We start from the raw sequence: 22,659 nt of genomic DNA, 5'->3' as shown, positions 1-22,659 counted from the left end.
AATTGAATAAAGAAAAATACAGAAATATGCTTCACGGCCCATGTGTTGGTCGTATCTAAACAAGAAGAAAACATGCTCGCATTTATAGCGCATGAAAGTGTCTGTGTATGAGCATGTGTTACAATGTATGAGTGTGTTTGTGTGTAAATGGATGTTTGTGATTGATTTCTTATTCCTCCCTCGTTTAAGCCCTAAACGAGGGGACAGCACGTAATGGGTTTTTTTCCACTTCCACTGCGCGCTGTAGTTAGCGTGTTGTTCGAAAAGTTACAAATTCACATACAGGACAATGTGTTTCAATGTTACCGTAAAAGTTACTTTATTTCCGGGGACAATTTACTGTTATAATAATTTCTACAGTACAGTTTTTCTTTTGCTTTGGGGATTTTTATCCGCTTGTTTATATTTTTGGATTTTTTTCTATTATTGTAAAAAAAGTAATCGACAGTACCCGCAAACGAGTGTTAGTGAAAAGTGAACTCCTCTACTTTCACTCGTACGATGTCAACCTGTACAACGAGTGTACGGAAATGTTTGTAACACTCTTGCTCTTCTTTGTTAGCAACTATCTCGATTGTGACTCGAAGAGATTCAAAAAGGAAAAGCGGTTCGGTATTGATATTTTCATTGAAAGTATGGATACGAATTTGATAAAAGGAAAACTGGAAGAGATAAAAAACGATATGTTTGACATTTGGACAAATGAATTTTAAATAATGGGGCAATGAACTGTAAATGGGCGCAATCACAAGACTCTACCATAAAGCGGTTTTCGATTGGTAAAACTACGGATAGGAAGAAGACACTTGCTACGAGAGTTCATCAGAGTTCTACTGAAATGGGATTATTGCTGATTAAGGTTTTATCATGTTCTTGTGTTATTTACAGTTCGCTTGTATTTCATGCGTCGCCGGAATTTTTATGCTTCAGTTTTTTCATCTATTTCAAATATTATCAGATAATATTCAAATGCTATTAGGATATATATTTGTAATGTACACTAGAGGTCATTTTGAACGTGGAAACATTTAAATTTGGGTTGCGTTCTGTAATACCAAGGTTATTGGTATTCTCTGAATCGAAGCTGCTTTTATCAATTAAATACACAAAATTGCATATGTGTATCGTGACAGACTATACAGTTTTGTTTACTCAATTCAAAAGATTGCCGACACGTTAAATACTTCAATTCATGTTTTCAGTTATGTTTACTTTCAAGATAGTATAGTTCATCACATCTAAACAATGGGGTATCGGATATCAAATACGTTTTAGCTGTATTTTTATTATATTTTGATGAATTTGTAAAAATTTATTGTTTCTATAAACAGAGTTGAATTCATCAATTAGGCGTGCTACTACGATCGGATGGTTGATGCCTCTTTTTTCCTATGGATGCATGTTTACAATTTACCATTGTTATATCTTCCAGAGGTGTTTCCTCCCTCTGCTAATGCGATGGGCTTTTCTTCGCTCCAATTGATTGCACAAAACAAGCGCTCAAGGAGTGAATTGTTGTGTGCCAGACAATAGGTATATCAAGTGCGAATCGAGTACGGATGGTAGGTATGCATTAGCGAGTGAGCAAACACCACCAACATGGCGGCGTAATTCGTGTTCCCTTGTTGCTTTCTTCACTTCGCTCTTAAATCCGATGCCATGAAGAGTCATTTGCATTACAATTACTGTTTCCATATAGCAATTCGGTTTCATTCGAAATTAAGAAAATAAATAAGAATAAACGAAACAATCTACATGAGCCCCTTATCCGCGAAAATACATTATACATATACACAGTATTTCGATTCTTTCGTTTTCGATTTCTCATACAGTTTTCCTTTTTATTGCATCTATTTTACATGCACAACTTCGCGGCTGCTGCGACGATGTTCGTTTCATCTGAACTTGTAGTTTTAAATAATAAAAACTATAGTTGCTATAAATTTACATTACGTATATAAATGCTTCAACAACTTTTTTTATAACTTTGTTTTTTTTTCTCGTGTGGTTTTTATTATAAAATTTTCCTCTTTTTGTACAATTTTCAGTTCTTTTTCACTTCGCTTGTTTTTTTTTATTACAAAAAATACTGCATTTTTTCATTATTGTTTTTCATTATCCGTCGGTCTCGGTTGCCCTTGTTCGCACCCCTTCCCGGGAAGGACTGTTCCATTTTGAGCTGCGCAAACAGGTTCAATTTGCTGGCCATCATAAACTAGTAAACGAAGAAGGATAAAAAGTTATTCTACAGATGGAGACTTGTCCCTCGATCCAGCGAAAACGTGGACAACAATGGGACAGCTATAATCTACTCACACACGATAAGTATACACGCAAGCACGGCGCTTGCACACTGAAAAAAAAGATACGACATTTTTGCGCAGTTCAAAATCGAGCCCTTCCACGGTTGAGATGGAAGTGTATATGTGAGTTTTTTTTTACATCTCTATACATATATAACATTTTTCGAAATTTATAATATTTACATGTTTTTCTTGCATCTTCCTTAAAAGCTACGTGTTCACAGTTTGTAAATGTTGTGTTTAGCTGTTTCTTGCCTGCATCGTATTTGTTGTTGCTTAGTAAAATAATTTAAAAACCAATCGCAATGATTTTCACTTCTTTTAAATGTTGGTTTTATGCTCGATTGCAGTATAAATATTCGTGTCCTTTTCCCACTAGATCACAGTTTTTCATAGTTTCTCTTAATTAGTATTCAGTTTCTCTTGTCAGTGTTTTTGTAGTTTCTTAATTTTGATGAGAATCATGTTTTCATTTCTAAGGTTCGTTTCTGTTCTTCATTAAAATAGCAATAAAATTTGTACATCCAGAGTCCGCTTTTTTGTCATTTATCATTCTGACATGACAACAAAATGTGCTCTTTTGTTTTTTTATGCTCCTCACCATGACAAAATCTGAAAACTATCTTAGCTAATAGAAAAAAAATGCTGCTCCCTAAGCTTCGGTTTTGATCGAAGCTCGCGTACATCTAAAAAGAGTATTCCTAATCCAAAACACGTCCTATACATGTTATTCAGCTACCAAGGAACGTTCAGCGATACAATTCTAGACCTTTCACGTCGACCTGCTGTTTTGTTGTCTTCTATCTCACTTTGTTACTGTTGTTATTCTCCGTCGCCATTATGTATAGTCCGACTAAGCGGCTCAACTTGGCCTGACCTCCTTCCTCACGAGCGATGCCCATTAATTGTACACTCCCGCTCGCAATCTTCTTTGTGTGTGCCATCAGCAACCGAATAAAATAATGAAAAACAACTCCAGCAGAGAAGGTACAATAAAACTGACCGAAAAAGTTACCCTTCCAGTTTTGTTTATTTCTTTCATCGTGGCTTCTTCACATTCTCTACACGTAAATAAGCACCGAAAACTGGTTTCCAATGCTTGCTGCGTTGTTTTGCAAAATTGTATTGGCCAGTGCTGTTGAGATCATCATCATATTTGTTGGCAACACCGAACTCTGTTTGAAAATTAATGAAAGGGTAGCAGTGCAGTGTTTGAGTTCTCTTTCCACGTTTTTTTCGCTTAACGACATTCTGCTATAATTATGAACATTTCTAGCGTAAAACAAAGCATCGCGGAAAACGTCAAACCAAGCTGGCAAAGCATAATTAAGCAAACATACTGAACGACTTCTGACGTGAGACAATACTATAATATTCATCTTCTCCTGTTACGTTCGTCTTGACGGTAGCTTTAGTGGTTTTGCTTAAACTTTCATAATATTTCCCCTCTTGTTATTTGTTTTGTTTTGTTGACAGTACCTCTTTGCTTATATATGTTGTTCTATATAAAAACGAGTTACTAGGTAATTTGTACGTTTTCTTAGTCTTATGTTTCGCGCTACACTTTTTTTCCTTCTCATTATACTCAATCTAGGTGGTCAATCTGCTTCCTAAATCGGTTCTTCGAATAGATTTGAATTTGATTACTAAGTTACCTTTTACTCTTACGCGTTTGTGAAAATTGATGTACTATGTGGTTTACTTGGTGTGTAAATATTATAAAAGCTTTCACTCGTTTCCTCTAAACGCGCTGTTGGTTCTAGGTATTGTATATCCGAGAATATTTCGATAAAAAAATATTTAAAACAATATTTTTAGACCTAACACTTCTTCCTCGTAGACAGTTTTCGCTTCCATTTTCTCGGGTTGTTTTGGATTGTGAATAGACTTTTCCTCTACTTTGTATTAACGAAAAACAGCAAACGGTACCGTTTGCCACTGACGAATGTGTAGGCAGTCGAATATTTGTTAGAATGTTTCCTTTGTTTTTACCCCTCATCATACACTGAAAAATCTGGATCGGTCTCGCGAAGACTATCTAGGAACTATGATCGCGCCACGACAATTTCAATGTAATTCTAGCTTGAAATAAGAGAACGGGTAAGTTGACGTTACTTTTTATCATAAAACAGGTCAGAAAGAGTATCTGATTTGGAAAACGATTTTTTTGCGAACAAAAACATAATAATTGGAAGCGACCTGCAATGCACGGTGTTCCAGAATGTATTTTTTCAGGAATTTTAACTTTTTGATAAAACTAAATAATTTTACCTTATAATATGTCTAGGAAAGTTGTTATACTTTACAAAGTCCTGCCTTTCGTTTGAACAGAAGCTAAGGTAGTTCTAATTTTAACAAGATCCAAATTTAAACATTTTAACGGTTCGAGATAGAACTTGACTGTCTTCGATGAAGTTGTAGACTATCACATTTTAGACACATTTGCTGAAGACACGCAAGCTCTATTTTTCATATTTTACATTGCACGAGAAATCCAAATGCAACTTTTAAGGTGTTCCTTAGAAAAACGGTTTTAATTATATAACTCTTAAAGTTTTCATTTTATGCTAAAGTAACCTTTGGACAATTTGAAGATTATTTTGGGGTGCATAATTTTTTCCTTTACATAAACTATTAAACTAACTTTATTTCGAAGTTATGAGAACTTCGATATAAAAATATAACGTTTTCAAACATCTTCGATAAGGGCTCTTCACGTTAAATACCGTTGCTGCCATATAAAATAACATACCTTGTGGTATGGATCACCAAAAAATGGCCAAATACGATTTTTTTTTCAAATCTTGCAATATTTACTTAAAAAATAGTTTATTTTTGGTAGAAGGTATATATAACTTTCTAACGAAAAAAGGTAAATGTTCAGTATATTTAGACAAACTGTTCTTCTTCAAAAAATCTGAAAATATTTCTAAACTTATATTAACGAAAAATCGAAACTTCAAAAGATATACAAATAATATAATAGAAACCCCCTAATTTTTTTGTATGTTTCTTTTAAAATGAAAAATACAAGAAATAGAGCTAAACTTTTATAAAATTAGGTTCCCTTAATTTTTTTGAAAGACTGCGAAACTCTATCTCAATCCCTAAAAAGTTAAATTACTGATTTTAATAAATTTAGAACCACCCTAACTACTATTTAAAATAAAAGTCTTGTAAAATGAAATATTTTATCATGAAAACGAAACTATATCCTTAATATTGCCGACCGTGAAAGTAATTTAAGCAATTCAATTCATGTCAATTCACGAAAAACCAAATTTTTAGTCTAACTTTTGCAGTTTTCAATTTTGCTGACATAAAAGATTTTCAGAGTTTTTGAAGACGAACATTTTCTTCTAACACATATTGACTCTAGCTTCTATTACACGGTACTACAACATAAAAAAATGAATGTACTTTTCAAGTGATTTGTTAAATGTTGTAGATTTGGTCAAACACAACACAAAACCACGTTTAATCAATTTAATAAGCCCTCAAAATCTTGATTTATACCAAAAAACCTATTGTTCGGGACTTTCGGTACTAAAAATTTTTCTACGCTGTTATTTTTCAACCGATTTGAAGTTTTCGAGTATTCTTGAAAAAAGAATAAATGACCCTTCCAATGGTATGCTATGTTTTGTTTTTTTGTTAAAAATACTATGCAGCTCTAGAACAACAATATGAAAATAACCGTGATTTAGCGATTTTTTCATGGAAAATATGAAAACTGCTCAACATTTTCATTAAAAATTGATAAAAAATTAGAGAGAACATTTTATTCCACATCTCGTTGAACCTATATATCATCAAAATCGTTTGAAAAATGGTAGGGTTATTATTTTTTTCCAAATTAAAAACCTGCTCGCGTGAACTTTTAAGGGGACAGTCCCATATATTTTTTTTCCAAGGTATCGATTTTTATGCTCGATTGCGTATACATTCAAAAGTAGGTGTACAAACTTTAAATTAAATTTGGAAAAAAAAATGACGGAAGATACAATTCTAGAATCCCATAGTGCGCGACAATGCCTCAACTGACCCCTTAAAAGTTCATGCGAGCAAGATTCTAATTTGGAAAAATTTATAACTATGCCATTTTTAAACCGGTTTTGATGATAACTACTCCACACTTAATTTTTTATGCCGAATTTCAGATTTTTTCGCATCTTTTGCCGAAACCTCAACAGCTGAGATCTCAGTAGACATTTTTTTTTGCTGAGATCTCAGTAAAAGTGACATTTGATAGCTGAGATTCGGTAGATATTTTACCGAAAATCAGCAAACAAATCTCACTTTACTGAGATATCAGTTTTTAAATTTACTGACTTCACGGCTGTTGAAATTGCCAAGCCGAGTTAGGCTGCAGGTCTCCAGATGCAGAATTAAATGTTCTCTCTAAATTCTTATTAAAACGAAGACGCTTCTCTAGAAGAATGTTGAACAATTTTTATAATTTTCACGACAAAAATCGTAAAATAATGGTTGTTTTCAAAACCGCGTAGTATTTTTAGCCAAAGAACATAATATGACATACTGTTGGAAATGATTTGTTCTTTCCAGAACTCTCAAAAAAATTAAAAACTCGTATTTTTTGCCATAAATCAAGATTTTGAGGGTATACAACATTTTTCATATATAATTTTGTGTTGCATTTGCTAAGATCTACTACCTATAATAGGTAATTTTGAAAAGTACATAATCACTGTAGCACCGTTTTATTGAAAAGATATAAATACTTATTCCTTCAAAAATTGATTTTTCGAAATCAATTGCGTGAATATCAAAAAAAAAATATCGTGATCGACATTTTTACTCAATCGTATCTGGAATCATGACCTTGTACATGAAAAATAATTATATTTCGTTTGCCCCAATCAGTGATATTGGTTAAAAAAAATTTTAGCGAAAAAACGCTCATAACTTTTGTTGAAAATAATTTGATATGCGGTTCCATGAAGCAAATTATTCTTCAAGTTGCCTGAAAAAAAACCTAATTTTTAAATCAATGACGCAAAAATTATATAAATACAACCGTTTTTCAAAGAACCCTAAACCTTAATTTTAAATTTCTTGTCAAATGAAAAGAATGACATATAGAGCTTACATGTCTTCAGAAAACTTTTCTAAAATTTATCCTTCTACAACTAGAAGTCATATTTCTCTATCTAGAATGATAAAAAAAAAATTATCTTGGTAAAATTAGAACAACCCTAACTGTTGTTTCGACAAAGAGAAGGGGATCACAAACTAGGGAAACTTTTCCAAAGACATAATAAGACTAAGTTAGTTTTTGTAAAAACTTAAAATTTCTGCTAAATTTTGCATTCTGGACCACAGTGCAGTGACGGTACTATTTCACTCTCTAACAAAACTTGCATCTAATAGGGATGTCGTTTGACATGTACGGCTGGGTTCCAACAACAAACGAAAACCATGCGGGTCCACTACAGTAAGCCAAAGGGCGACATTGTCCTTCGCGAGACCACTATTTATTGCAAAGTGATGTGGAAGTGAAAGCTACAACATACAACACGGGGGGAGGTGAGTATGCCCAAGTGCAGCGGCACGGGGTTGCAATGGTAACGAAAGAGAAAATCCGCGCAAAACACTACATCTCCACTACAAAAGCCATTGTTCTCATAACAATCCCTATCATCCGACTGGCTGGCTGCCTCCATCGTAAATTGATTTTGTCCTATTCGAAATCACGACTTTGGTCTTAGGAGTGTCACGATTGCAGCATTATGATCGAGGCAATGCCGGGCGGGAAACAACAATGGTGCAGAGCCCTGATTTCGCGTTATACGGGGGTTTGCTATGTCGGGTACTTTTTTGTTTGTTGGTTACTTGGCGATGGCGGAAATTGGCTGGTGGTAAAAACAAATGAAACATTTCATGCCTAAACTATGATACGCTTTTCTTTTGCTTTGGTTTTTCTTTTACTCAAAAAATGATTACTGATAAAATATCAATGAATGTGATAGTATTGTTTTATAAATAATTTGCACTCCTCTTAAAAGTCAAATGGGTTTCCCGCTACCTTTTCTCACTGGTGATGAACGATTACAATTCATAATGCGCTCACTCACTGTCAAACTTGGTAAAATCGTTTGATGTTTGCCATTCTTTCTATACATTCAATGCAGTTGTACTTGTAAAGTTCAAGTTTTTGAGTTGTTCCCGAGTGCACTGCATCTACTTTCACTGATATTATTGTACAGTTTTTGTGGGTTTAGGTTTCGTTTAGCATAGATAGCTCTTATTTCTATTGTTTGTAATCAATTGTTTCCAAAGATATAAAAAATATAGTATCACATTCAAATATATTCATTAAGCGCTGCTGATTCATCATTTTTCTATCAATCAATTATTTTATTAATCACAACAAACTTCTTCTAGTTTCTCATCTATTCTGAAAAAAAAATGACAACCGTAACTAAACTTTCTCAGACTTCTTTTATGGTTGCTGTTTCATGTTTACACTAACAGTGATTGGTGGTGGTTTGCGTTGTTAAATCAACACGATTGACTCAATACGCTACAGTTATAGTAGTTGTATACATAAATCTTGATCATCTTGTTTGCCCGTATGGATTACAGAGAGACCTTAAACTAATAAGTATGACTTTCATTTATCACGATTTCAACGTTCGATTCCTTTCCACTCTGCACTCGGATCGCATGTGCAGCAATTTAGCAGCTAAACCACATTCACACGTATCTAGCCCAGGTACCGGAAAATATTCAAACCGTACTTTTGCTAGTAAACCGTTATTATTTTTCGATTCTATCTTTATCACCTAGTTTGCACCCCTCGGTTCGCTAAATTCAGTCCATTTTGAGAGAGAAATGCAATTCCCTAACACGTATGTAACTACAGAAAATCCAGCTCTCCGATCATTTTCATGAAGCATCCTTAACACATTTTAGTTGGAGAAGATCACAGTTAAATTTGCTTTCGCTAGTACTCATTTTATGTTTGAATAGAAAATTTCTATAAAACAAACAAGTAGCATGAAGCACATCAGAATGAGCAGCGTTTCTACGAAAACTTAGATGCATAAAATTCCACCAATTACAGCAATTATAAGTTCTGGAAAAAAAACTCACAAGACGACCGTTGCTGCAGGAAACATGCTCCAACATGTCTAAGCACATCAAAAAGAGAGAAAAAAAGCGAAAGATGTGTCAAATGTTCACCACACTTTCGCCAATCTACCGCACTGTGATGCGATCACTTTTTTTTCGAACCGCACGGATCAACGCCGGTTCGGCGCGACCGACAGTGACGCTACGTTGCCGCGCTCTTTATACCACTTTCTAAAACCCTCATTGCACGATGGTTTGCACAAGTTAACTCATAATCTGATATCGCCGTACCCTAGAAAGAGAGAGAGAGCAGCTCGAATATCTATTGACTAGTTTTTTTTATAATATGAAAATAAATAGATACGTAATGACTGCTGGTTGCATGTTTACAAAAGCGAAACCCTCCACTGACACATGAATGTACAAAACAACTCTCAAATGTTAGGGTGACAGCTTGACGCTGCGTGCGACAGAAACGCACGCACGCACATACGCAGCAACAAAGCAAACGAGATTTTGTTCAAATTATTAAAATACAAAATGGCTTCCCCATCGCAGACAGAAGACGAGACTTCATCCGCGTACGCGTCACAAGTTTTCGTAGAAAAGGACTGCTTCAATGTACATCGTGTTATGTTATTTACATCAGTATCATGTTGGTTCATGGAAAAGTTTTCGATTGAAATAGCAAATATAACAAACAGTGCTGACCAGAGAAGCCGACATCGCAACTGTTCCACTCTGTTTACCAAATGCGGAGACAGACTGCTGAATGGATCAACTTTTCAGCATAATATGCTGATTGATATTTTACTGGTTTTTATACAGAAAATTTTCCGATAGATGGGCCGGCTAAGGGCAGTACATTTGGCAGCCACGGAAAGTGATGCCAAACGTAAAGTTGATGTTTGATTAGTTTTGGGTTTGCAAACTGCGAAGACGCGTCTGCTTCCAAAATTGTTCATTTGTGTATATACTACAATCGTAAAATGTTATATGTACAAAAACGTAAAAAAATGGTTAAAATCCGCTCGATCGCAGCTTCACATTTGTTTGTATAGCTCTGTCTCGTAGCCGCGCCTATGAGGGCGAGCAAAATAGTTTTCACTATGCTTAAAATGGCAGTCGTTAGTAAATTAACGAGTTTAATAACATTTCTCCGGTGTTATTTTTTTGTGTTGGGATTGTTATGTATATTTATGTAACTCTTTGTCTTTCCACTGTTCTCAGTTTTTTTTGTTTTTGTTTTGCAAAACATTTACATACCTAATATAAACCTATAAAAACTTAAAGCTAGCTTTTGATTCACAAACGAAACAATTGTCACGCCATTCATCATGCTTTTAGCACTAAAGAACTGTGTGCCCCCATACTTACACGTATGCCTCAATCACACGATCAACAGTACAAAGTCACATATTAATTTATTTTTGTTTGGTTAAATGTACACAATGCTACGAAAAGATAGGATTATGAAAATAAAAACACGGGAAACTAATTCGGACAAAAAGTGAAATTTCAACAATTTTGACAATTGTGTTGGAATAATCTATCTTTTCTTAGTTACAAGTGATTTGATATTTACAAAAATGTTTTAAAAATAAACCTACTTTTAGCATATCGTTCCTACAAAAAATAACAAAAAAGAATCTAGAAAGTCATCACAGGTTTTAGAATATGATACAAGTTAATGTGTTTTGTTTTGAAGTAGGCTGGGTAAATTTAGCAAAAGAAAATCAAGAAAATGGCGCAAGGTATCGCTTTCACATGACTGCGCTGACATTGAGCCGACTTTGGAGTTTGATTACGCTGTTCCAGCTAAAGCGATTATAACCCCAATACATTTGTGTGTGCTGAGTGTTTCCACAGTTCTATTGCGCGTTAGCCGGCCTTCTCGCTTCGTTCGTTCTGTTTCGCTTCGTTCGCAACTGTTCCGAGACAAACGATTCAAAGTGGCTTCTTTAATTGGGCGTAATTTTGCGTTCCCGTCTAATTACTCGAAATCGGCATCCCAGAGTCTGTCGAAAGCAAGAGTCCGGCAAATTGATAACGATCTGTTCTCACACACACGCGCGCGCACATACGTGTTATTTCCCCGGGGAGGAGTTTCCCGTTCTCACGACTTTTCGATAAGCACTGCGAATTCAATAGTTGTCGTCACTAACACCTAGCTTCTTGCAAACGTCTGTTGTTGCTAGAAACTTGAGTAAATACCAGCTAAACAACTCATTGACGCAAGGTTGTAAGTCTAGCACAGTCTACGCTAACGTGATTCGCACACGTACACTAAACAGGCTACGCGTTTGAATGGCGCATTGGCTTGTGATGAACTGGCTCAAACCGACCAAACCAGGGAAGTGACGTCGACGCGTCGCACAAGCTGCTGAAATGTGTCAGTGTTATCAGTTGGTAAGATAGGAACTCATTTATAGCACTGCTATCACAGCAATAGGGAAAAAAACAACCATCTCGTACTTGTGCGTGACATGTACGGCTAGCAAACTAGTGACCAGATGTTTTACATTGACACACGAATGAAGAATGGACGAGGCTCCGTTTGAGGAAACTATTAGCGTAGCTTCAACATACTTGTCAAATGAGACGGTTGTTCGCAAACGGAAATTAAATGCAAATCTCCTGTCTTTAGCGGCAAATAGAGCCGCCATCTTAGATAGGAGCGATTGAGAAAAAAAAAATGTCGGAAGGGCAGACCTTGCTTTGTCAAATTTCTTAAAGGAAGTCTCCTCAACAGTCAGTTTAAAAAAATGATTTTTTTGTTGTTGTTGATTAAACCGTTAGAATTTTTATCTGAGAATATTCATGCAGAGTCTAACATGATTAACTTCTCATGCCTGTAAGTTTTCTGTAATTAATTTGCTTCCTTCTAAAAACTTTGAAGCCCATTTTATGAAAACAATGTTTTTCAAAATTCCGTGCACGATTACAAAAACACTATAAAAACTAGTTGGACCATTGCACAACTAAAAAGCTCCTGAATGCCAAAATCTCATGTCAAATTTACTTTGACAAATCTTGTGTGTTTTTTGAAAAGGGCCAATAAGCATACTGTCAAAATCCACTTTGAGAGGAAATTCTGGACAAACCATTAATCGCCGACTATAAGTCACAACAGCGGACGAAAGAGAAAACTTTTCTCTTTTATAAAATGTTAATATCCATTCTCGGCGAGATACGAGTTGTCCGGAATTTTCTTTCAAAGTGAATTTTGACAGTATGCTTATTGGCCGTTTACAAAAAACACGCATGAAATAATCTCAGAATAATTAGAGATGCGAGCAGATGTATTTACACCACTAACGTCTCTTTTGGAGAGTTTTTGACATTTGTCAGTCGATCAACTATTATACAGGTGGGGTCGATTTATTACGATCCGACGTAGAGCACTAAGTTTTTGAATTTGCATGGAAAACCGATTTTTAACATTTTCAATTTTAGAAATTACAGTTTTTACTGCAGTACGCAAGTAAGACTGAAGTATAGTTTGCAGAATAAGGTATGGTGCCCGAAAGTCTATAAATAAAGTTAAAGCTGTTTAAAGTTCGATAGTTCGAATTAAGTGGCAAAAATCATTTATTTTAGCAACACTGCCCTCTAGTGTACCAATGGTAGTCAGACATGAAGCAGAAATAATTTCGTAGTTTTTTGTTTTAGTGAATTTGTATATGAATGATTCAAAAGCATTTACCCAATTTTATAGACGTAGCTACATGATGAAAGTGGTACAAGGTTGAGTGTGTGTGAAGGGGTAGGCGTTTATTATACATATGAACAGAAGTAGAGGTTCGAATTGACATAAGTGAAATATTGGCCAATTGGTTTGTTCAGGTGAATTATTCAAAAACATTTGCTTAATCTCACCTGTATAATAGGAAATAATAGCATTAAAATGTTCCCAAAAGCATGAATAAGGTGCCATTAATTTTGGAACAATCACGTTTTTACGTTACGAAAGCAGAACTATGAACAATAATTGTGTACTTTAATTACATATATACAATTTCCCTCCACTAACTCAACATAACGCTTTTGTTAGTGGAGATATTTGTTTTGGTTTTGTGAATTTCAATCACGGTACACATTACCAAATCAATTTTCTGTTCATTAACTAGTTCACAAATTCATGAACAATATTCTTAAAATCAAAGGTAGATTTAGAAATATAGATTATTTAGAGCCTGACTATAAGACTGATTCATGATTTATTACATTTAAAACATGATCTGGTTTTCATGGTTGTGAAGTAGTTCACACAAAATAGAAACATATTTCCTGGTGAACTATTTCACGAAATATGTTTAATGAATCCTTTCAATCATCGTCAACTAGCTCTGATTTTTTAATATATTATTCACAATTCACTTGTGAAAGACCTCCCAAAATCATAAAATATTGTTCATGTATACGTAAATTTATTGATGATTCCTACCGAATTTGTCACGATTCACCATTCATGCTCGTGACATAGTGCACAAAATCGGAAAATATTCAAATATACGTGAACTAACGAATTAGCCAGGACTGACTTCGTGCTAGTGAATTAGTTCACAAAATCATAAATGTTATTATCTTCTAAATAGCACAAGCACTCAAGATAGGTCGTGAAACATGTACTAGGAATCACGAGCTAGCTCATGAAATCATGAATAATAATTTCCGATTTTGTTGACTATTTCACGAACATTAATGATCAGTCGTGACGATTATACTAGGAACCATGAACTAACTCACGAATAAATGAAAAATATTTCATGGTTTTGTGGACTATTTCACACGCACGAATGGTCAGTTGTGACTATTACACTAAGAATAATGAACTGGCTCACGAATATATGAAAATTTATTCATGATTTTATGAACTATTCCACGAGTACGAATTCCATACAACTCTGCACATGGTCATAGCATTTTACCGTGGGCTTTTTATGAAATATCATTATTATGTCCAGCTGCTAGCGACTAGGAATAGGTGCGAGCAGCAGATACATGAAAACTATTAGGACCTCGAACATCGTTATTCATTTGATATGGTTCAATTTGATGTCCGGACCGAAGCACGATAAGATGAAGAGCATTTACGAATATCATGATAAAACTGCTTATATCATAAACATGATTCACATTACTCTACGTCTTGAATTCGAAAGTGAGCTCAAAAATAAAATATCATGATAATGTGCGTATAAATCACGAAGATCGCAACTAAGTTCCTGAAATCATGAAAAAAATCACACTACTCGTGACTAAAATATCAAAAATCGTGACTAAGATCCTGAAATCAAGTACACAAATCACTCTACTTTGTGACTAAAATATTACGATAACGTGAACATAAATTACGAAAATCGTGACTAAGGTTCTGAAATCATAAACATAAATCGCGCTACTCTGCCAGAAAAATAGTAAACCCGCGTATAAAATATCACGGTAACGTGATGAGAAAGTACGAAAGTCGCGACAAAGCTCCTGAAATCATGACCATCGTTTGTGCATCCCAAAACTATGAATAAGAATCATAACTAAAACTAAACATGTCCAGGGAAGAACCACAGTAACCCAACCAAACATTGGGATATAACCCTATATATATTTTTCACGTAATCTAGCTTTTTGAAAACACAAGCAGTATCATGAATACGAGGTTGACTATTTATATTTCCAGAAATGTGGTCACGATTTACGAAAATCGTTCAGTTCACGAAATTGTGATTTTTGTTCATGAATTTATGAACGCATCTTTTTCCGTGTACCCTCAAATAGATTAATGGTAGAAAATCCGATAATGCTGTTTGCCTCAAGGATCCCCTTTTCAATGCGGTTGATCATCTTGACGTGGCTGAACGAGGCGAGAAACTACTTTCGCATTTCAACAAGAAACCCAAAAGAAACTCAATTTAACAGCAATATTTGTTTAGGTTGACAGAACAGCATCAAAAAGATCATCCTATCAAATTATAATAACAAACTTTTCTTAAGAAGTCTTCTGAACATTCCAGCTCGATAATATTTTTCTCCTCCTCTCCTACCGACCCATTCATCATCTAACTACGTCTATGAAATTGGTCAAATGCTTTTGAATTATTCATCTGAACGGTCAAACAAAAAAAAACTACTGTGTTAATTTAGTATGAAATTTAGCTTTCATTGGTACGCTGCAGTGTTGCCAAAAAACTGAGTTTTGCATTCAATTCGAGCCAGCGTACTTTAAACAGATATAACATTCTTCAGGAACATTTTAACACCACACTTCCTTCGGCAAAGTTGTTAGGCATATCCTAGACTAAGTATAAACATTAAAAGTTGCATTTATCAACAAAATCTGGAATTTCTAGAAATAAAAATGCAATGAAGTAGGATTTCCCGTGCGAACTTTCAAATTTTAAACGCAATGCGCTATGCCGGGTCATAAATAATTGTGCTGGATTGATACGGTAGATTTCGGTTTTTTCATACAACTGTGCCCCGCCATAAAATCCATGGTACCAACCTTTATTCCTTAAAATTTAATATTTCAATGCAGTGAAAATCCGATTTTATCATTTCCTGATATCGATAGCCTTATATCAAAATCTGTTTGATGGGCTCTAGCAGACGAACCAAGTTAAATTCGAATAAATCCTTTCATGGGTATATTTTTCTGTTTTCGTAGATACAAAATACGCAAAAATTTAAAAAATCTGTTTTTTTATATTTTGAACTGAAAGACTCCCTTAAGGGAAACTGTACACTAAATAATCAGAAAGGGTAAAAGGCAACTTCTAGGAATTAGAAAAGATTATTTTAATAGTCTCGGTTTATTAAAAGAAAGAAAAAATGTATCCCGATTTTGTAAATATCACCGCTTTGCCTAAAACATACAAAGGAGCTGATAAAACGGATCTTAACCGTATATTTAAAAAAGGAAACATCGATTTTTTTAGAAAAAGAAAACTTCTATGCCCCTCCTAAAATAAGGACTCGTAATTAACTACTTACAAGCAGTAATATGAAGAGATGGTGTTTTGGTCACGGATTTCATACAACAATAACTAAATTTCGTCTAACACAAACGTTTCGAAGGTTTTCTTCAGGGCAGAAAACGGCAACAGTATTATCATGTTTATAAGAGAAGGCGGGCATAGCGTAGTTGGTAGTTGGAGAAGGCGGGCATAGTGTAGTTAGCAATTTTTCCAGAGATTTTTCGAACCCGAAAACAGAGGCGAATGACCCTAAGATTAAAAACTTCTATAATCGAAATAAAAATGTATTCATTAGATAGTAAAGGTCTGCTGCAAACTAAATAATCAAGTAGCCGACCGTCACTAAATAAAACGATTAATAATTTTCATTCAAACTCGTCCATTCTTTTCCAATTAGTACAAGCATAACAAAGCGTTGCACTATCGTTTGAAGTATTGCTTCTCGCTTCAGCAAAAAGTAGCAAAATTTAAATATTCAAATCAAGACGCTCATTGAAGCAACCAGCAGAAAGTGGCGCCACTTTCAGAGTTTCTTTTTTTTTGTTTAACTACAACAAGCAGCAGACCACCACCGCACATCGATTTCACCTTTATCTCCGATTGTTCATCTGGCACCATTTCCGTTTCAAATATGGCGACGGACGCTCGACAGCCACCAACGCTGCCAAGGGAAAGAAACTAGCAATGCAGCGCGGTTTTTATTTTGTGTGCGGTTCACCGTAACTGTTTTCCAATGAACGATAGAAAACGGTGTACGATTTACGAACATTTCCTCATTAATTAAAGCTGCTACCGACCGCTGAGCTGGGGAACAAGATTGGCTTGCAAGCTGTGCAGACTAGAGTACATAGCTAACAAAAAAAATGGAACCACAAACTGGTTCTGACATGTTTCCACCTAGCCCTGAACGATGTGAAGGGAACAGAAATCGAAAAACGCAACGCAACTCGATATTGCTGCTACACTCTAAACAAGTTTTGACGGATTTTCTAAACTTTCTTTTGACATGCAAGCGACTTGTCTATCGGGAACGTCGCTCATTAGCCGGAAGATTCGCTAGAACTTGCATCCGCACTACACTACGTACACTGCCGGCAACTGTCGACTACCAGTGCAACTAGGAAATCACATTCAGCTCAATATCATTCGAATTAATCACTACACCGTTCGACTACCCACTGCTCTGCAGTACATGGCGGTAGCGCTTTTGAATACCGACATTGCGTCGTGTCTGTCCAACTACCTCTTCCTTGTTGTATTTTGCTATCATTTACTCTCCTGCCGTCAAAGAGAGATCGTTGATTGAATGTTTGTATTCACATGCATTTTGCCCATTCCACTGTGTAAAGCTATAAAAAATTGATAATAATTGACTTTGTACTGTAGATATTCTTAGTTTACTCAACACACAATAACTCACGCATACCCAGTTGGACACAAATTCTGATATGTGCAAAAGCTGGTCAAATTTTAGAAAAAAAAAGTCACAGGAAGTAAAGCCTACACCATTCTTGTCAATGGAGATTATCAACGATTAAAACTGCGGAATATACATATAATGTATAAGATTAATTCCACATTAGAATGCCTTCCTCATTTTTTCTCGCTCATCACACTCGATTTTCACCCTACTAGGATTATTTTGTTGGACGGTGGGTCTTTGTGTTGTTTACGATTATTGATAGTTAATTTTCTTAATTCCCCCGGGTGCGAAAAAGAGTCCAAAGAACCGTCAAGCCTTCCGGTAATGTGTTTCGAAATCAGCCCACGTTACGGTCGTCATTTGCCTCTCCGCTGCTGCGATTTTTCCTGCTTCGGATCGAGCACCACATTTCGCAGATGACTCATAGAAGATTGCGATTTTCCTCTGGTAGGTACCTATATTTCCTTACTCTCATTCCACGCACCGTTCGGCACCATAGACTGCTACGAGACTATTATGTACGGTAGCCATTTGCAATCAAAGTGTATGTGTGAGTGCTCGTGGTAACCATCAACTTAGCAGCCTTTTAGCAGGCCACTCGATGGCTGGATGGATATACACTGTAGCTCGCTATGTTGCCGTACTATTCGCCAATACAGCCCGTTTAGCTGGTTTCAGTTGTGGTTGTGCGTCACGACCAGTTGGATACAAAAAAAACAACAATCATATGGAAAACGTACTGTTTGGCATATTAGTGCCTTGAATGGTGTAGGTGTTAAGTATCGAACCACACACAAAAACGACCGAAAACAGTATGTTTTTGAATTTTACTTGGAATAATAGTAAAACACTTTCGAGAGTAGTACAAAGACAACAGGCTACCCGAATGGTAGAGAGACACTACAAAAATTGAAGATGCGTAACCAAACGTACAAAGAAGAAGGATGAAAACAAATGGATGTTTTCGTCTCTATTTTGATCACGTATATCTTTCAATGGCCGTGAGCGCATATACGCAGACATACGAACTATCAAATGGATAAGCACACCACTACTACCAGCATAAACAAACTAGTTTCTTTTTTTATTGAATCGATGACGAACAACTTTGTTCCTCGACTGTTTTTTTTTTCTATAGCTAAGACCACTATACCGTAAAATACCACCAGGGACGAAGCGACTCGAATCCTACCTATACCAACCGAACGAACGGAATGGGTTTCGAAACACATTTCAAATGGCTTTTGATCCTTCGTTTCGCTTCTCCGCTTTCAATGATTGACCTTTTTCTCCTTTCTTCATTACAGCCACTGAACATCGTTGAATGTATGTGATGAAAGGTGTTCTGGTCGTTTTTCCTTCGTCGTGTTCTTTTTCTTCTTGCTTCAGTTTTTAGCCGTCCATCAAGAAACAACGACGACGAAAACATGAATAGGAACAACAGGTGATCATGGTTTAACAGAAAATGGTAATAGGGGGTACACAAAGGAACGACACAACGATTGGTGGAAATAAGCAATTCCAATTTCCGTTGCATAAGAACAGGAAATAACTGCTTGGTCTCGTTTGTTCAAAGTTAGGCAAAGAAAGCGTCGAGTCACGGACACAGTTTGCCTTCGGAGGAAAGGATAAATAGGTTCGAATGTTATCACATATTAGTCCCTAACCCGATATTAACTTCAGAATCCGCCATTCGATCTTCACCTCTCTCTCGCAGTATTCCCGGTTAGTTTACCGCAACCACGACCATTTTGTGCTGGGCAACTACACTCAGCAAGATGTGGATATTTCCTAACCCTGATGCTCTATCGCTACTTTGCTCCTACAGCTGTCTTATTCAGAAAAAAAAATCATTTACGCTCACCTATCTGCCTCACTCTACAGAGCACAACACATCAATTTTCGCTTTTTTTCTGCTACAGTTTTCTCCTGATCCGGTATACGATTGATATTATGTTAAAAAAATTTGCCTGATTTAAAGCTTTCATCCGCGTACTTCTTCGTATTCGGTCATTGCCCATCACCCCCGCCTAGAATAGACAAATCTAAACGCGAAGGCAGTGGAAAATGACCACTTCCGAATACGTCATCATCTGACAGCTCTAAAGCTATATTTCTGTTGTCATTACACATATAGATTCCTGTTTCAATTTTCCAATTATTCGTTTTGCCGTGTTCATTTCATAGGTTTCTGTCGTATTTTTTGTATGTTTTTAGTCAAATTATTATGTTGTAAGTATTAATTAGCAACACTTTCGATTGGTTTTACGAAACTAGAGATAGTACATGTGTCAATCTCGAAATGCTCATCTATTAGTCTAAGCAGTTATGAAGTGGTGCCAATTGTTGTTGGTGGCCAGTTTTTCGGTTGATGTTCTAACCGCATTCAGAAGTTGTCCTCCACCGTTTCACACCTTGGCCAAGACTCGCTGTCATCCTTCTTAAATGTCGCTGCCGTTGATCACAATAGTTCACTCTCTCCGTAGTCTAACTCCTATGGTCTGCAATCTGTTATGGTCGCAGATGTACAACTGTTGATATGAATGTTGTGTTGTTTGATTGAAAGATTGTTCTTTCATCGAAGAAGAGTGAAGTCAGCTCGCAACACGATTCCGAATTTAACATTGGGTACGCACTTTACTGTTAACGAATTGGTTGTCCCAGGGGAAATAGGGTTGCGGTTGGTGAACAGATGGCGAGTAGTAGTTGTTGTGTTGGTTATTATGCTGATATCTACTGTTGTTGAAGTTGTTGTTGTTGTAGCCATTGTACGGTGGACTAAGAGGTGGACTAGTCTGTCCACTAGACGACGAGCTCACACTATTGTTATGACGTTTCGTGTAATGATTATTATGATGATTGTTGTTGTACTTGTTGTGCTTGCTCTGCGTGACAAGCGGATTCGACGAATTGGTATCCAGGAAGTCTACCAAAACACTATTACCACTATCGGACGACGTCGACAGATCCAGTCGGCCGACTCGTTCCATAATGAATTCATCACAGCTACTGCTACCCGTCGAATCGAGATCCGACGAGGGACTGGCACGGCTCAGGTGTTGGTCGTACAGCACACAGATGGTACCGTTTTCGCCAATCCGATACGAAACCTCCTCCGGATCGATCCAGACGGTCAGCTCCAGGGGAAGCATCTTTCGAAGCGCTACCGTGTTCAACCCTACAGTATGACCAGCCCTCTCGATAATTGGGTCCATCTTTCCGTTAATACGCAGACAACGGAATCCGGAACCCTTGGTAGGAACATCAGGATACCAGTGACGTTGGAAATGACGCGTCAAGATTTGCTCAAGCGCACCTTTGAAATGCAGCAGTTGGCTTTCGGACAGTTGATTTGCTTTTTTCACTCGAAGCAAATTCATCAAAAAATCCGCAGCCGAATTGACTTCTATTCTCATTTTCTCGAGATACTGTTTGACGAAGCAAAACTGTGATCCACCGTACACGCTTCGAAACTTTTTAACATTAAGCTTGAAATGAGCCTGTTCCAAAAACTTCCACTCAAAAACTATCACCACTCGTTACGTTTCAGATGTGCTGCTTTTTCTCATCCACACTTCTTCGCACTTATAACGGACTACTTCACAGTGCAGGGAAAATGTTGGTCCGAATTTCTCACCGTTTTACACAGAAAACTGACAATTTTTACACCGCGTTTGGTAGTCAGATGATCCAACCTTGTAGAAACTCCACTTTTCTGACTATGAATTTTCTTCTTTCCTGGTGTTTCACTGCCAAAGGTTATCTTCTGCTTCAGGACGCAGCTCTCACACAGTGCACCAGGGGATGCACGAAAATTTTCCAAATTGCGTCACAGGATTCGACTTAAATGTAGGCTTATTGCCAAATCACAATCGTTTCGATTTCTAGGCAGAAATAATCACAAAATCACACACAAACTAGGAAATTTGCCAAACGAAAAACGAATTTCAACTTTTTTCCAAGATGGCTGGTCTGGCTGGATGTTCACACACTTGTCCCTGCACGGTTGCAAAACACAGTCTCTCGCTCACTACCCTCGGTTATTCGTACGGTCGCTCGGTTCGCTCGCTTTCATCGGCTCATCACTTCGCAGAGGTTCAACTTCGAATAAAAGTAGAAACCGTGGCTCACTGCACGGCAACCCTCGACGATGAGTCTCAGAAATGGTGCGGATTGGGCAGTGATGTGCGTGCAACATGCGTTTCCATCGGTATACGCGAGCTCAGAGGCCCGTACCTAGTTTGCACACCAATACAAACGAATTCCAGCCGAACTGAGCGAGAGATGGTATTTCTGCAGCAGCGCGAGCGAGAGATTCTCTGCTCTAGATCAGTTACCATGAGCAGAACTAAATCGAGGGACGTTTCGGTTGTGATGTTTGGTAGCGCCCACATAGAGTACGTTGATATGATAGGAAAAAATTTCGCCATTTATTGCAAAAATATAAAAAATCAAAGATATGTGGCAAAATATCGAAAATGCTTGCGTATCATTGGTGGGAATACCGAGTTGGCCCAGAATGATAAGCCACGCGCTGTTGGCAAGATGAAGTGCCGACCGAAATGATAACATATCTTATCAACCTACCTTTATAGAATGAAAGTCTTTGGAGGAATGACTTACGGACAATAAACAAACTAAGGAGGATTTGGGCACGATGGCTACGAACACGTCAGATATTGCGTTGTTAGTAAAAACCAATGTTTTGTTAGAGATGTTCATTACATTTTACAATGTTTGTAACCAGTGCTGGGGAAATCACCAAAAATCATCAGTGATAATTATCACAGTTGATCATGCTGCTCTACACGCTCATTGATAGTAACTCAAATTTGAGTGGCTAGCCACTCAATTTCATAAA

General features: G+C 36.6%; 2 protein-coding genes across 4 annotated transcripts in view; both read right to left on the bottom strand.

Moving 5' to 3' along the window:
* The window catches only part of LOC131681588 (inositol-pentakisphosphate 2-kinase), a 348,483-nt gene that overhangs the window by 306,990 nt on the left and 18,834 nt on the right, over positions 1 to 22,659 (bottom strand). The window lies entirely within an intron of this gene.
* On the bottom strand, positions 614 to 21,973 carry LOC131681590 (protein BTG1). Its single transcript, XM_058962477.1, has one exon. The coding sequence runs from the start codon at positions 21,212 to 21,214 to the stop codon at positions 20,417 to 20,419; it is 798 nt and encodes a 265-aa protein (XP_058818460.1). The 5' UTR covers positions 21,215 to 21,973; the 3' UTR covers positions 614 to 20,416.

Source organism: Topomyia yanbarensis, chromosome 2, assembly GCF_030247195.1.
Source record: "Topomyia yanbarensis strain Yona2022 chromosome 2, ASM3024719v1, whole genome shotgun sequence".
Lineage (NCBI taxonomy): Eukaryota > Metazoa > Arthropoda > Insecta > Diptera > Culicidae > Topomyia > Topomyia yanbarensis.
Note: the sequence above shows the minus strand (reverse complement) of the source record. Positions and strands in the feature narration are given on the sequence as shown.

Bases quoted from the DNA above. Each gene is read 5' to 3' on its own strand.
- LOC131681590 (XM_058962477.1), bottom strand. From the start codon at position 21,214: ATGAGAATAGAAGTCAATTCGGCTGCGGATTTTTTGATGAATTTGCTT.